Source organism: Oryzias latipes, chromosome 5 (genome assembly GCF_002234675.1).
Source record: "Oryzias latipes chromosome 5, ASM223467v1".
Lineage (NCBI taxonomy): Eukaryota > Metazoa > Chordata > Actinopteri > Beloniformes > Adrianichthyidae > Oryzias > Oryzias latipes.
Window position 1 is genome coordinate 19,953,496 of NC_019863.2, and position 12,039 is coordinate 19,965,534.

A 12,039-nucleotide genomic window follows, 5' to 3' on the forward strand; every position below is an offset into this window, starting at 1 on the left:
ATATCAACTAAAAATGATGTACTATAAAAGAATAACATTTAAAGGGACAACTAAAAAATAAATAAATAAATAAATAAAAAGAGTTAAAATACATTTTGCTCATGAGCAGTGCTCTGACTAGAATCTTATTGTGCCAGCAGAAAACGATTTAAAAGAGTATGGGATTGAAACTGTGTGGAAAAGGACATCTTTAATCTTTTTTTTTTTAAACAAACAAACATATTCAATATAGCAGCATAACCAGACATGTTGAGGTATTTGTGGACCCACAGAGAGCGCTGTGGCCTCACTGCATGACAGGTCAATTCGGGTCCCTCCCTGAAGGACCAGATGGGTAGGCTCCCTGGCAGAGGCATCTTAAGGCTGACGCTCAGTGGTGCAGTTTTGGCTGCAGAGGAACAGAAAAACAGAGGTTAAAGGGTCCATCAGTTGGCATTTTGCAGTAGGCTCCCATCTGTGCTTAAGAAGAGCTGCAGCTAAGGTTTTGTATTCCTGCTGATCTGTTGACAGACTGTACCTCCATTCCATTGTATTCCATTATACAACCTTATTTGTTTACATTCATTTACGTTCTTTTGTTTTTTATATTCTATTTTATCTTCTGTGTACTATTCATGTTTTACTTCAACGGTAACAAACACATTTCCCATGTGTGAGATCAATATAGTATTTCTGATTCTGATTCCAAGACCATGAAAAGAAGCAAACGCAATTGACTGATCCTCACCGTCAGCTGTTCTAGTAAAAAAAACGTCTGACACCAGTGCTGTGCTGACAGACTATCAGTGTTGTGAAATGAAGCAAAGGAGATGGAGCTGTGGTGGAAATTATATAGTTAAGAGCTGCTGATGAGACTTCAAAGTTCATGTCCCCATGGGGCTGGGTTTTTTTTTTAGGTCCTTTCTGTTGTGGCCTGGTCCACTCTGCACATTACACCTTGGTAAATGGAGCCAGGTCCGCTCTGGTTTTCTAGTCTTTCTTCCTGTTGGAAACTGTCCTGTCCTAGCCTTCTTGTGGTGCTGACAATGGCCCTAAACTACAAAAGATATTCTGAGTTGGTAAGCTGCACTGACCAAATAATTACACAGATCCTGTACTTGTAGATTTTTACATTTACTTTGATACAGCTAGTGAAATGGTAAGTTGTGCATCCTGATAAAGTGCTATTCTACCTTGATTTAATGTCAAAGCACTGCAATCACACCCACATTCATCCATGCACACACATTCTTACACTGGCACCAACTATAACCCCCAGGAGATGTGAGGTTCAGCATCTTGGACACTGAGAGCCAAACCTGCAATTTTCAGATCAGAGGTCCACTGCAAGACTAGATTTATGGAAGGAGTAAACAAATTGAAATAACACTACGTAATAATTTCTTATATAATGACACTGTGTTTAACAAAATCAGGCTGGAAAGCTGGCCCTCATTCATTTCTGTTTTGCCCAAATCTGGCAAGTATTGCACTAAGTTTGCAATACGATGACTAAAAAGAATCCTCACACATACCTTCTGTGCGCTGAGCTTCTTCTCTACGCCTCCCGCTAGCCCCCCTCCCTTACTGTCCTTCCAGGAGTAGAAGTTAGAGCGTTGGGAGGAGGAGGATGAAGACGGGGGGCGCTGTGCAGGGGGTTTGGATGAAGGCTCCTCCAGGCCACCAAGCTTGCGTTTTTTTAGTAGTCCCTGCTGCTCGAAGCCCCTCCCACCACTGTGCAGCCCCGCCTCTCCTGGCCCCACCTTGCAGTGAGAGTTTGTTGTGGCTAAAGGTTCTGGGTGGGAGGAGTGGAGCGTTGGGGGGTGTGTCCGTCTGTAAGTCCACAATGCCTTGGCAGCAGGAGAGTGAGAGTCTGAGGGGTGTGGTGGTGGGCGGGGCTTGCCACTAGGAGATAGAGTGCCATTAGTTTGTCCGTGTGGAAGGAGGGAATGGGGGGGAGTTTTGGAAGAGGACGGGGAGGAGTGGGGGCGGCCCCGGTCCTGAAGGACGATGCAGTTCCTGTCGGGGCCAGAGTGCTCTCCTTCCTGGGAGGGGGCCTTGCGTTTGCGCACGGTAGCAGCAGTGGTGGCCTCCTCCCGTAACTTCATCATCTGCTTGCTGGGCCGTCCCACAGGATTCTTGTGCCTCCCTAAACCCACGGGACGCACCATAGATGGCTTCCCCCCAGGTTCAGGATGAGCCCGAGCAAAGCTGCCCCCTCCAGAATTCTCCACAGCCGATCCGGGGGTCGGTCTCCCTGGCCCCCGGCTGGAGGGGGACAATGAGTTTTTTAGGGAGGAGCTAATATGACTTCCTGTGCGAACCTTAAAGTGTAATGAGGAGGAGCAGGGTCCTGTAGGGGGGGTTGATAAGGAGGAGGTGCAGGCTTTGGTAGAGGGTGAGGACTGAAGGTCTGTGGCCTGAGGTATCCTCCTGGAACATGACGATGAGTAAACATGAACATTTAAGTGATGAAGATGACTTTGTCCTGATAAAAGTGGTATTAGAAGCAAATCTAATTATTTAGATCACAAACAATATTATTAAAAACTTCCTTCAAAAGCATTTCATCTGGAAAGCCTGAAGTAACTTGACCTCAAAAAAGTCCCCTTTAATATAGTATATTGGAAATTTCCAAGGATCAAGGTCTTACCTGTGGAACATCTGATCTTTATTTTTCATTGTTAAACTCAAATTTGGGAATTGAGCCTTTAGCATTAACAGGTAAAAATGTACAGGGTACCTAAATTCATTATATTCATTTTCTATACAGTTTTTCCCTTTCGGGGTCACGGGGCTGCCAGAGCCTATCCCGGCCACTTATGGGCGAAGGCAAAGGATGCCCTGGACAGGTCGCCACTCTGTCGCAGGGTAGAATATCCACAATCACACATCCATTCACTCTCAGTCATATCTATGGTCAATTTAGAGTTGCCAATCAACCTATGAAGCATGTTTTTGGATGGTAGGAGGAAGCCGGAGATCCCGGAGAAAACCCACGCATACACGGGGAGAACATGCAAACTCCACACAGAAAGGTCCCCCATTGATGTTGTGTTTTTCATGTTCCCCAGCCAGGACTTGAACCTGGGGCCTTCTTGCTGTGAGGCAAGAGCGCCAACCACTGCACCACCATGCTGCCCTGATCCTAAAATAAATCATTTAAATGACCAAGAATCAACTATAATAAATGAAAAGATGATGAAAGTTGAAGCAAATAGACTTAAAAATGAATTAATTAAAGAAATACCAATTGGCTAGATGGATCAACCAGTGTGTGAAAGGAGCTGTACATAGAAAGGTCCAAGAATATAAACCCAAAACTTAAGTAAATTGATTTTGGAGAAATTCTTTAGCTGATGATGTCACAGCTGCTCTGGAGAACCTTTTTCGTTCACCGAGCAGGTGAGACGGTGAGTTCTAAGGGTCTGTCTGCAGCAGAAAAGAAGCTTATTGAGATGACTTTTTCTCGACTTGAACCTCTGAAGGCTCAGCAGCCTGTCTCACCTCCACAGGTGCGCGCTGATGTGCTGTTCCAGCATGCTGCTGAATGCGGCCCGCAGGTGGTGCAGCCTCCTGTCAAAGGTGTAGATGCCGTGACCCAAGCAGTGGCTGCCGAAGGTGCAAAGCTATAAACAAAGAGGAGTGAGTTACAGATCACCCTGAAGAGCACTTTCTGTAAGGTCAAGGTGTAACCGACGCCCACCATGACCAGACGTTAACCAGCAGGCTTCTCTTCATGAGTTTTACGGCATAGTTTCAGATGTGGATAATGCACCGCACTCTAGGATGAAACCTAGTTTTAGGAATTAAAAGTCCTGAACTACTTTCTTCAAACCTTCAATATTTCCAACTCCTGAACCCGAAGATGGAAGAACACCAAGAATCGAGTCGATAGAAAGTGAAGGCGGCTCACCGCTGCTGGTCTGGGATGTGACGAAGAGGAGGAGAACTCCGACAGCTCTTCAGCGTCCTCTGCCTCGCTCTCATCACTGGAGATGTGTTTGTGGATGAGCGGGGAGGGAGTTCGGAGCACGGCCTCCTCCTGCCGCTGTTTCTCCTCCTCGATAGTGCATTCTGCTGCAGATGTGGACCGACTGCAAGACGGAGTGGGACCAAAGTTTGAGGATTTTTGAACACATTTAGCTCTCAATCCCACCCCCCCCCCAAAAAAAAAACAGCAGTGACATGACAACAGCTGTCTGGAGACAAGATCTAAGTTTTAATACATGGGATGTTTCATCACATCGTGCTCTCATTACATCCGACTTCCTCTGTAACACACCATGGCAGTAAAAGTATAAACTCCCAAATGTGCTGTGATCTTGCCCACCTGAAGGCCGGGAGGCTGGCCAGAGGCCTCCTGCAGTGTGGGACGCCAGCCTGCTCCCTGGGGGCTTCAGGGCTGGGGGAGTGCCCACTCACAGAGCCCCCCTCGAGCATCTGTGCCCCCTTCTCCCGAACCTTGGTCTTCAGTTCAGCCACGAGCTGATCAAAGTTCTTGCTGCGACCCACCACTTTCCTGCGCTGGTGGATGGAGTGGATCTGAGGAGGACAGACAATTTATAATCTGGCTGACTGAAGTTCAAGAAGGACGAGAGGGAAGCTGGGACTGTGGCCCTGGCTGGGTCTGTGGCCCTGGCTGGGTCTGTGGCCCTGGCTGGGTCTTTGCCCCTGGCTGGGTCTTTGCCCCTGGCTGGGTCTTTGCCCCTGGCTGGGTCTTTGCCCCTGGCTGGGTCTTTGCCCCTGGCTGGGTCTTTGCCCCTGGCTGGGTCTTTGCCCCTGGCTGGGTCTTTGCCCCTGGCTGGGTCTTTGCCCCTGGCTGGGTCTTTGCCCCTGGCTGGGTCTTTGCCCCTGGCTGGGTCTTTGCCCCTGGCTGGGTCTTCGCCCCTGGCTGGGTCTTCGCCCCTGGCTGGGTCTTCGCCCCTGGCTGGGTCTTCGCCCCTGGCTGGGTCTTCGCCCCTGGCTGGGTCTTCGCCCCTGGCTGGGTCAGGAGGGGGAAGTAGAAGGAAAACCAAAATATGGAGTGCAGACGCTCTGCTCTCACCCTGACCTTAAAGGATTGTGGGATTATGTTCCATTAACACACCTGAACTGTAGGTTACATCAGCACATGCACACATAAAGGCGTGCGCCGTAACATGTAGCACGCTTCAAAACAAAGAGGGTAGAAAAGGAGGAGAAAAAGGCAGACGTGATGGTGTCCTCAGGCTGTTTGAGAATCAACTGAATCCTGTTTTGTAGCTGAACTCAGCTTGAATTTATGGAAAAATGTTGAAAGAAAATCCCTTTTAGATGCTACCATCTGATAAAAACTGTGTGGGGGTACCTCCCCGAGCAGCAGATGGATGTTTGAGAGACTCACATTGCAGGTGAGGAGACGAGTGCAGATCTTCTTCCTTTCAGGGTCGAGGACTCCGCAGTGCTTGTCCAGGTCACACTCCCTCTCTGAGGACAAGGACATTTCAGGGTGTCACAGTTCAACACACACCTTCATCCATGGGGAGACAGAGTCTTTGGTTAACTCCAGGCTTCATTTGAATCCATCGTCACCTCTAAAGGCTTCAGCACCAACACAAGTAACAGTTACTTTCTCATTACTCACTGGAGGCCACTTTGTTGTACGGTCTTGGGACCCGGGAGGGGCCTGTCATTGCTGGGGGCTGAGCAGCATCTTTCCTCTGCATGGGGGGCCTGTCGGTGGGAGCAGGCCGGCCGGGAGGAGCGCCCCCGTGCGGCCACGGTGGATCTCTGAGGGAAGGAGGCGGCGATATGAGCGGAGGATCCAGAGGCGGCGGGGGTTTGAAAACAGACGAGTCGGTGTGGCTGCTGTGGGACAACTTCTCATGGGGGGAGTGTCTAGGGGGAAAAAAAGGGGGTGAGACACATGTTAGCACCTTGTTTCTGGTTTTTATAATAGGGTCTGGGTTTTATATTTGTAGAACTCTGCTCCTCATCAAAAAAATGAGTTTATTTCACAGATGAACCTCGTTTTTTTTCTCTGGATCTGAACTCAACAGAACCTCTTCACGACTGTGATGTTTGCATCCATCTCAGCTAGATTCCCTCTCTTCATCCCTCCCACTCCGATTCTGGGATCAGAGACTCTGTTCGCCCGTTCTTCCAAAACCTTGGGCCTTCATCAGCTTGATCACCAAACATGTGAAAGTAAGAGCTCAGCTGTGTGAAGGGTGACCGTAGGCTTCTTCACACAGAGAGATGGTGAAATGAGTCTATCATTGTCTTCCCTCTTTGTGTTTCTACCTGTGTTGTGTTCACACTAATCTCCAAAACAGATGAAGCCACTTGAATGAGGGGTGAAATAAAGAAGATTATAAGTCCAGAAGCCATGACTCGACTTCAAGATGTCACCTGGATAAGAACTTTTACAGATATAATCTCAAGGTGGCGTTAAATTCTCTCCGTTCTTCCTTTCAAACTTGAACAGTCTTCTTCAGCCATCACTTCATTAACAGTATTTGACTGCAATGTGATCACAAGAAGGACAGAAGAACTGACTGACTGGGGTTGTTGCTTTTAACTCTTCAAACTCAGAGATGTTGCCGGCGACTCCTAAATTACGCACACACACACTTTTGTGATACCGCAACTCTTCGACCTTTTCAGGCCGATTCTGATGCAGAGAAAATATCAGCGAAGCTGCTTTGCACCGATACGCAACACATTACTGATGTGAAGCGTTGCATAACAGCCTAAAGCTGCTTTTCTCTGTGACTGAATCAGCAGATTTTTGTTGATTGCTTAAGCTCCGATGTTAAAGAGTTAATTAAAAACCTTCCTGAACTCTGCAAACACAAGCAGAAAAAATCTCAATCTGGAAGATTAACCTCGGTTTGTCCATTTCTAAAACGGCTTACGGTGGATTTTAAATGCTTTTTTAGATTCATTGTTATAATATCACAACTAATGACCATGTACATCGTTGACTGAAAGGATAGAATCATGCTCGCAGAGCTGCGATGCTGAAAAACAGATGACAAGCACAGAAGAGCAGTAGAAACTTGAACAGGCTAATGCTGAAACTGTGGAAACCCAGAACATTTAAGAGAAGACTGACAGGCGGAAAATCAATGATCTAGTTCATTCCCTCTGTGCAACACAGTAACGTATCATCCGTTTCCATTTCATGCAACTTTTTCTTTTCCTTTTACAAAACAAGAACTCATTATCAGCAAGAGGCTGAGTAGCTTTTAACCCAGATATTTTGCTGCACAAATCTAAACCCATTTTAAATCCTCTACATCATTTCACAAACCGAACATCAGAGAGTCCCCTGTGCCGGTGTGTCCGTCCAGACAGATTCTGTCTAACCTCTGTAACACCAGAGTTCTCTGTGGCGGCACTGAAGTTGACGGCCTACTGCATCCGCTCCTCTGATACAGCACAGCAGCACAACGGTGAAACAGAGGCTGTTAGCGCCCTGAACCAGGCCTGCCTAGCTTCACAAATTTGTCTTTCTGCTCTTACCGTAGTCCGTCCTTGGAGGTCTTGGAGTGTTTAAACTGGGGAGGGGTGGAGGGTGAGGCAGGGGCCACCCGTATCTGACCTCCCCCCTGGCCGCGGCCCTCCCATGCTGAAGCAGCAGTAGTAGCATTGGTCCCTTGAGAAGGAGAGTAGCTTTGTAGGGGCCTCTGGGTCGTAGGAGCCGGAGCGGGGGAGCGCAGGCGGCCGTGCAGCTTGGCGAGGGCACCGTGTCTGCGCTCACAGTGCTTCTCAAACGCCTGCGGCTTCACAACCTGACCACAATGGCTGCACACCACCAGGAAGAAGTCATCGTGGCCGGGGTAGAGGCCAAAGATGGACATGTCTGTAGGGAGAGCACAGATGCTCAAGCCTCAGGACACGAGCGTGAGCTTGAGAACGCCACCAGCTGTTCTGGGGCAGAAAAGAGATGTGTCTGCACGCTCCAGGCTGTGTGAACAGGCCTGACATGTTGATACCAGAGGCAGTGAGGATGAGCCTACAGAAGATGAAGGCTTCTTGTGAACAAACCTCTGAAGCAAGGCTCGATTGCATCCAGTAACTTAAAAACAAAAGCTTTTTTATCAAAACATTTGATTTTAAGAGGGCCTATATCAGGCTTTTTCTAAGCCTTTCAGAGTAAACTACATCCATATATAAGATAATGTATTACCTTTGGCACAGTAAAGAAGGATGTTTTTGTAAAACAGTAGTTACTTTCACGCTTCATTTTGCTACCCAGAAGAAAGACGACTCGATCTCTGAGGCACTGGAACGAACATTAAAACACACTTCAAAGCTCAAAAGGGCACGGCATAGGCCCTTTAAACGTCATTTATTAAATTCATAATTGGATTTTTATTTAATTAATTTTATTGTACAAGGCAGAAAACATGTTCTTTTTGGTCTTTATTGTACAAAATTTATTTTTCTCCATGTCCATTGATAATTCTAAAAAAACAAAAAAACAAAAAAAACATTTTTGTATCCCAAAACTATGGATTTTTTTTACAGAAAACTTTAAACATGAATCAATATTGACTCAAATCATGCAATGAAGCAACATTAAATTAACTTAGTAATGTGGCAATGTCACCAGCACCAATTAGGTCTGACGGCTATCCACCGTACCTGCGCCTGTTAGCCACAACGATCAGATGAAGGTCATACAGGAATCCTGAGTGTAACCGACGGCAACAACTAGAGGAACACAAAGATCTGAGGTCCACCTCATGAGAGACGGTCCAGAGCCCAGCATAGCAACAATGATCAATTCATCTAAATTTGATTTCAAAAACCCACTCTTGATCATCTTTGGGCTATTTTCAAAGTGTTCCCAGTCGTCGTTTAATTATGATTATGCCATTTTTAGCCAAAATCAAAAAACTCGAGTCATTTTCTAGGCCATGGTTTCTGCAGAGCAGCAGCATGTCATTAGAAATTTGGGCGTGGGCGGAAGTGTTAGACTGGAGGAACCCCGCTCATCTTCCCGTTACCGAGAGCTTTCTGTTTACGCGCTCTCCTACAGCCCCATCCCACCCCCAACCCAACATTACTGACATAGGCGTTGAAAAAGCATCAGCGTGAAAACCATAAAGCGAGGCTCCCTCACCCTCTTTGCTGAGCGACATGGCCTCCGGAGCCTTCTTCCCGTTCTTGTTGCAGTCCCCGGCGTCCGGCCCTGAAACACCAAAGACCAATCAGAGATGAACTCAGAGATCCTTGCCCAGTGTGGGGGCGACTGGATGATTGATTTGACTTTGAACTGATTGACAAGATGCTAGATTTTAAAAGTTCACGTATCTGAATCCTGGAGGTCAGGCTGGGATTAATGCACCTGAAACACACTTGTTTGCGTGTTGAGTTTGAAATCTTAGAGACACAAAACAAAGCTGATGGGCAGAGGGCAACATTTACATATCACTACAACTTTATTATCAACTCTAAAACAGAAGAAAGGTGGTGTTTTGTTATTATTAACAGCGCTTTCACTACAAGTGTCTTCAGTAACTGGTAAAGGTCATCCAGCTGGACCACTGCTGACTGTGGTTGATCTGGATGATGCAGAACCTAAACAGGATGATCATGTAGAGAACAGATTGAACATCCATCCACCATCAGGCTGGTTCATCAGCCATCTCTGCAACAACCTCCCCCACTCCTTGCAGCTGGATCAGATGATTCCAGGCGCGGATTGACTGAACACACCTGTTTCATCAGGTGACCTACTACAAACAAGCTGGTGATGGTTCTGGAGCAGCCCGGGACTGAGCTTCGGTCCCGGGCTGATCCCACAGCTCCAGGATCAGAGATCACCCGGATTAAGGAATGCGCGGAGGGGGTTAATGGCAAGGATGGAAGAGGACACAAACGCGTCCCCGGTTCATAGCAAGGCAGGGCCGGGGTTCACTGTCCCGGTCCTCCATCTAGCCTTAGCGGCTAACAGCTAGCTAGCTGTCGGCGGAAAGAAGTTGCTCGCCTTGCGGTGCTCACGAGCCTCTTCCGCTGTCCGGCTAGTCCCCCAAATGAACCCCCTCCACACACACCGGGGACAGCGTACACAGTGCCCCCCACACTGCATCACAGTGGCGGACACGCCTGAAGGAGTGCCGCTCATTTCTGCCAAAGGCAGCGAGATCTGAGAGGCAGGAGCCCGGCATCCAGCCCGCGCTAGGACCCGGCAGGTCTTTGTTTGGGTAACACGGTTAGCCCCGCGCTCCGTTTTCGAGGAAATTAACTGCGGGGATTCAGTTAAACGGCCTCGCGGCGGCTCGTGTTTGCTCCTCGGTGCTCCCTTACCATCTGCGCCGCTCACACCGGCCCAGTCCGCCCAGGCCGTCCAGCTCTGCCCCACGAAATCATCGAGGCTAGGCACTCGCCTATCCACAGCAGCCATTGCTTTTGCTGCGCGTTCACGCACCGCCATCATCACAGCGCGGCAAGCCGCTGACGTCATGTGGCGCGTCCCCGATGGGAGAGGTACTTCCTACGTGCACGTTCAAAGTTTCAAGATGCTGGAGAATCACAGACTCCCACAAGTTCATGAACAGTGTTCGCTCACCTCTCCAAATAACGGAATTTAAGAGTTCCGATCAATTCCATGTCCACAGGTGAATGAAATCAACATTTATCACGCAGACAGCCTCCACTTAACATTTAGGAAAGTGAATTTCCTGAGACTTTACCTAAATTTAGTCAGCTGCCATGTGGGATTATAACAAAAGCGATGGAAACAAGAACTATACACTGACAAATGCAGGGTTGAATGCTATATTGCTGAATGAAAAGGAAACTTAAAAAGCTGAGAACTGGAAAAAGACAAAAGAAAAGATCAAAGTTGACCATAAATAAAGTGAAAACAGCCCAATAACAAAAATTATATTTTTTGTGAAAAATGCCAGCACCAGGTCTCAAACCAGCGAGCTTCGGGACCCACCAAGGATTCCCCATGTATTTCAACGGAGGAGAAAATCTTGAAAAGTTCAAGGATTTGAAGGACCAAAAGTCATAGCTGGAAAAAACTGAAAGAGCTGAATACTTTAACAAGGGGTTGAATGCTTTATAGCATTCACATAATTTTTGAATGATTTATAACATTCAACCAATAAAAACTGTTGTTTTTCTAGGATATAGTTCCTGCAGAGTAGCAGGAGTTCATTAGAAAATCTGCCTCCAAGTTGAGGGGGGGACTGTTCACCTTCACCTTACTGAGAGTTCTCTGTTTACACGCTCCACCTTTAGCTTACAGCCCCTCACACCCCCAACCTAACATTACCGGTGCAACAAAAATGGCAAGCAACATTGGAGCCATCCAGCTGTTCAGTTTTGAACCAGATGCCAGCTAAGACCAGGAAAGCAAAGATGTACAGGGATCTAGTCGTCTACAAGTGGATCCTTTCGAATGGAGTGGAGCAGAGGGGATGTGGCCTGACAAGCATATTAATGACGTAACAAATTGTTTTTTTTGTTTTTTCAAACAGCATTTTTTTGTCTGCTTCTGATTCACAACAATTTGAATAAAGCAATACTACTCGTTTTTCTTCGCCACAAGAACACAACTTGCATTTGCGTGGATCTTTAACTCCAGAACAGTGAGAGTGAGTTTCATGTAATGGGTTCCATGAGCCAAGCAGCTGCAACCAAGTCCTATATCACCAAGTGTAACACAAAACTTACCAGCACTGAGCTCTAGAGCCAAGGACACATGCATTTTGTAGGAAGAAATCACAATTTTCCATATCAAAATCTGACAATGCTACTTGTCCTTTGGATTTCTGCTCTGCAAAGATAGTTATTCTCAGAATTGCTTACTGCACCTGCCCTCTCCACCTTCCCCGAGGCCCCATACTGTCTGTTTGGCAGCCCTAGATCTTTCCTGGGGTAAAGCATTTTTTTTACTGGCTTGAAGCATGCACAGATGAGCCCAACAGAGTCACTAGCCCTGATCTGGTCCTGGGGTAATAGACTGTTCTGACATCCCCTTCTTGATGGCTTCTGCATTAGATTTGAGACCCTGTCATGCCTTCATCAATGTTGGTCCTCACAGACTACCCTGGAGCAGTTAACAAGCTTAAGAAA

The 12,039-nt window shown here is 47.3% G+C and overlaps 1 protein-coding gene across 2 annotated transcripts; it reads right to left on the minus strand.

The window, feature by feature from the left end:
- Nucleotides 1–171: 171 nt before the first annotated feature.
- atxn7l2 (ataxin 7 like 2) lies at nt 172–10,588 on the minus strand. 2 transcript variants are annotated; one of them, XM_011475217.3, is made up of 10 exons: nt 10,261–10,588; nt 9,074–9,142; nt 7,468–7,807; nt 5,585–5,838; nt 5,345–5,427; nt 4,313–4,524; nt 3,896–4,076; nt 3,487–3,608; nt 1,515–2,412; nt 172–388 (listed from the first exon to the last, which is right to left on the minus strand). In XM_011475217.3, the coding sequence occupies exons 1-10, from the start codon at nt 10,415–10,417 to the stop codon at nt 371–373; spliced, it is 2,334 nt and encodes a 777-aa protein (XP_011473519.1). In that variant the 5' UTR covers nt 10,418–10,588; the 3' UTR covers nt 172–370. The 2 variants fall into 2 exon arrangements, with proteins under 2 accessions (XP_011473519.1, XP_023810855.1); XM_023955087.1 differs by having other exon boundaries at nt 9,074–9,333; nt 10,261–10,372.
- Nucleotides 10,589–12,039: the final 1,451 nt, after the last annotated feature.

Coding starts and splice junctions, on each gene's coding strand:
- atxn7l2 (XM_011475217.3), bottom strand. CDS start 10,417: ATGACGTCAGCGGCTTGCCGCGCTGTGATGATGGCGGTGCGTGAACGC. Junction 9,143..10,260: donor CGGTGTGAGCGGCGCAGATG/GTAAGGGAGCAC, acceptor TTGGTGTTTCAG/GGCCGGACGCCGGGGACTGC. Junction 4,525..5,344: donor CTCGTCTCCTCACCTGCAAT/GTGAGTCTCTCA, acceptor TGTCCTCCTCAG/ATCCACTCCATCCACCAGCG.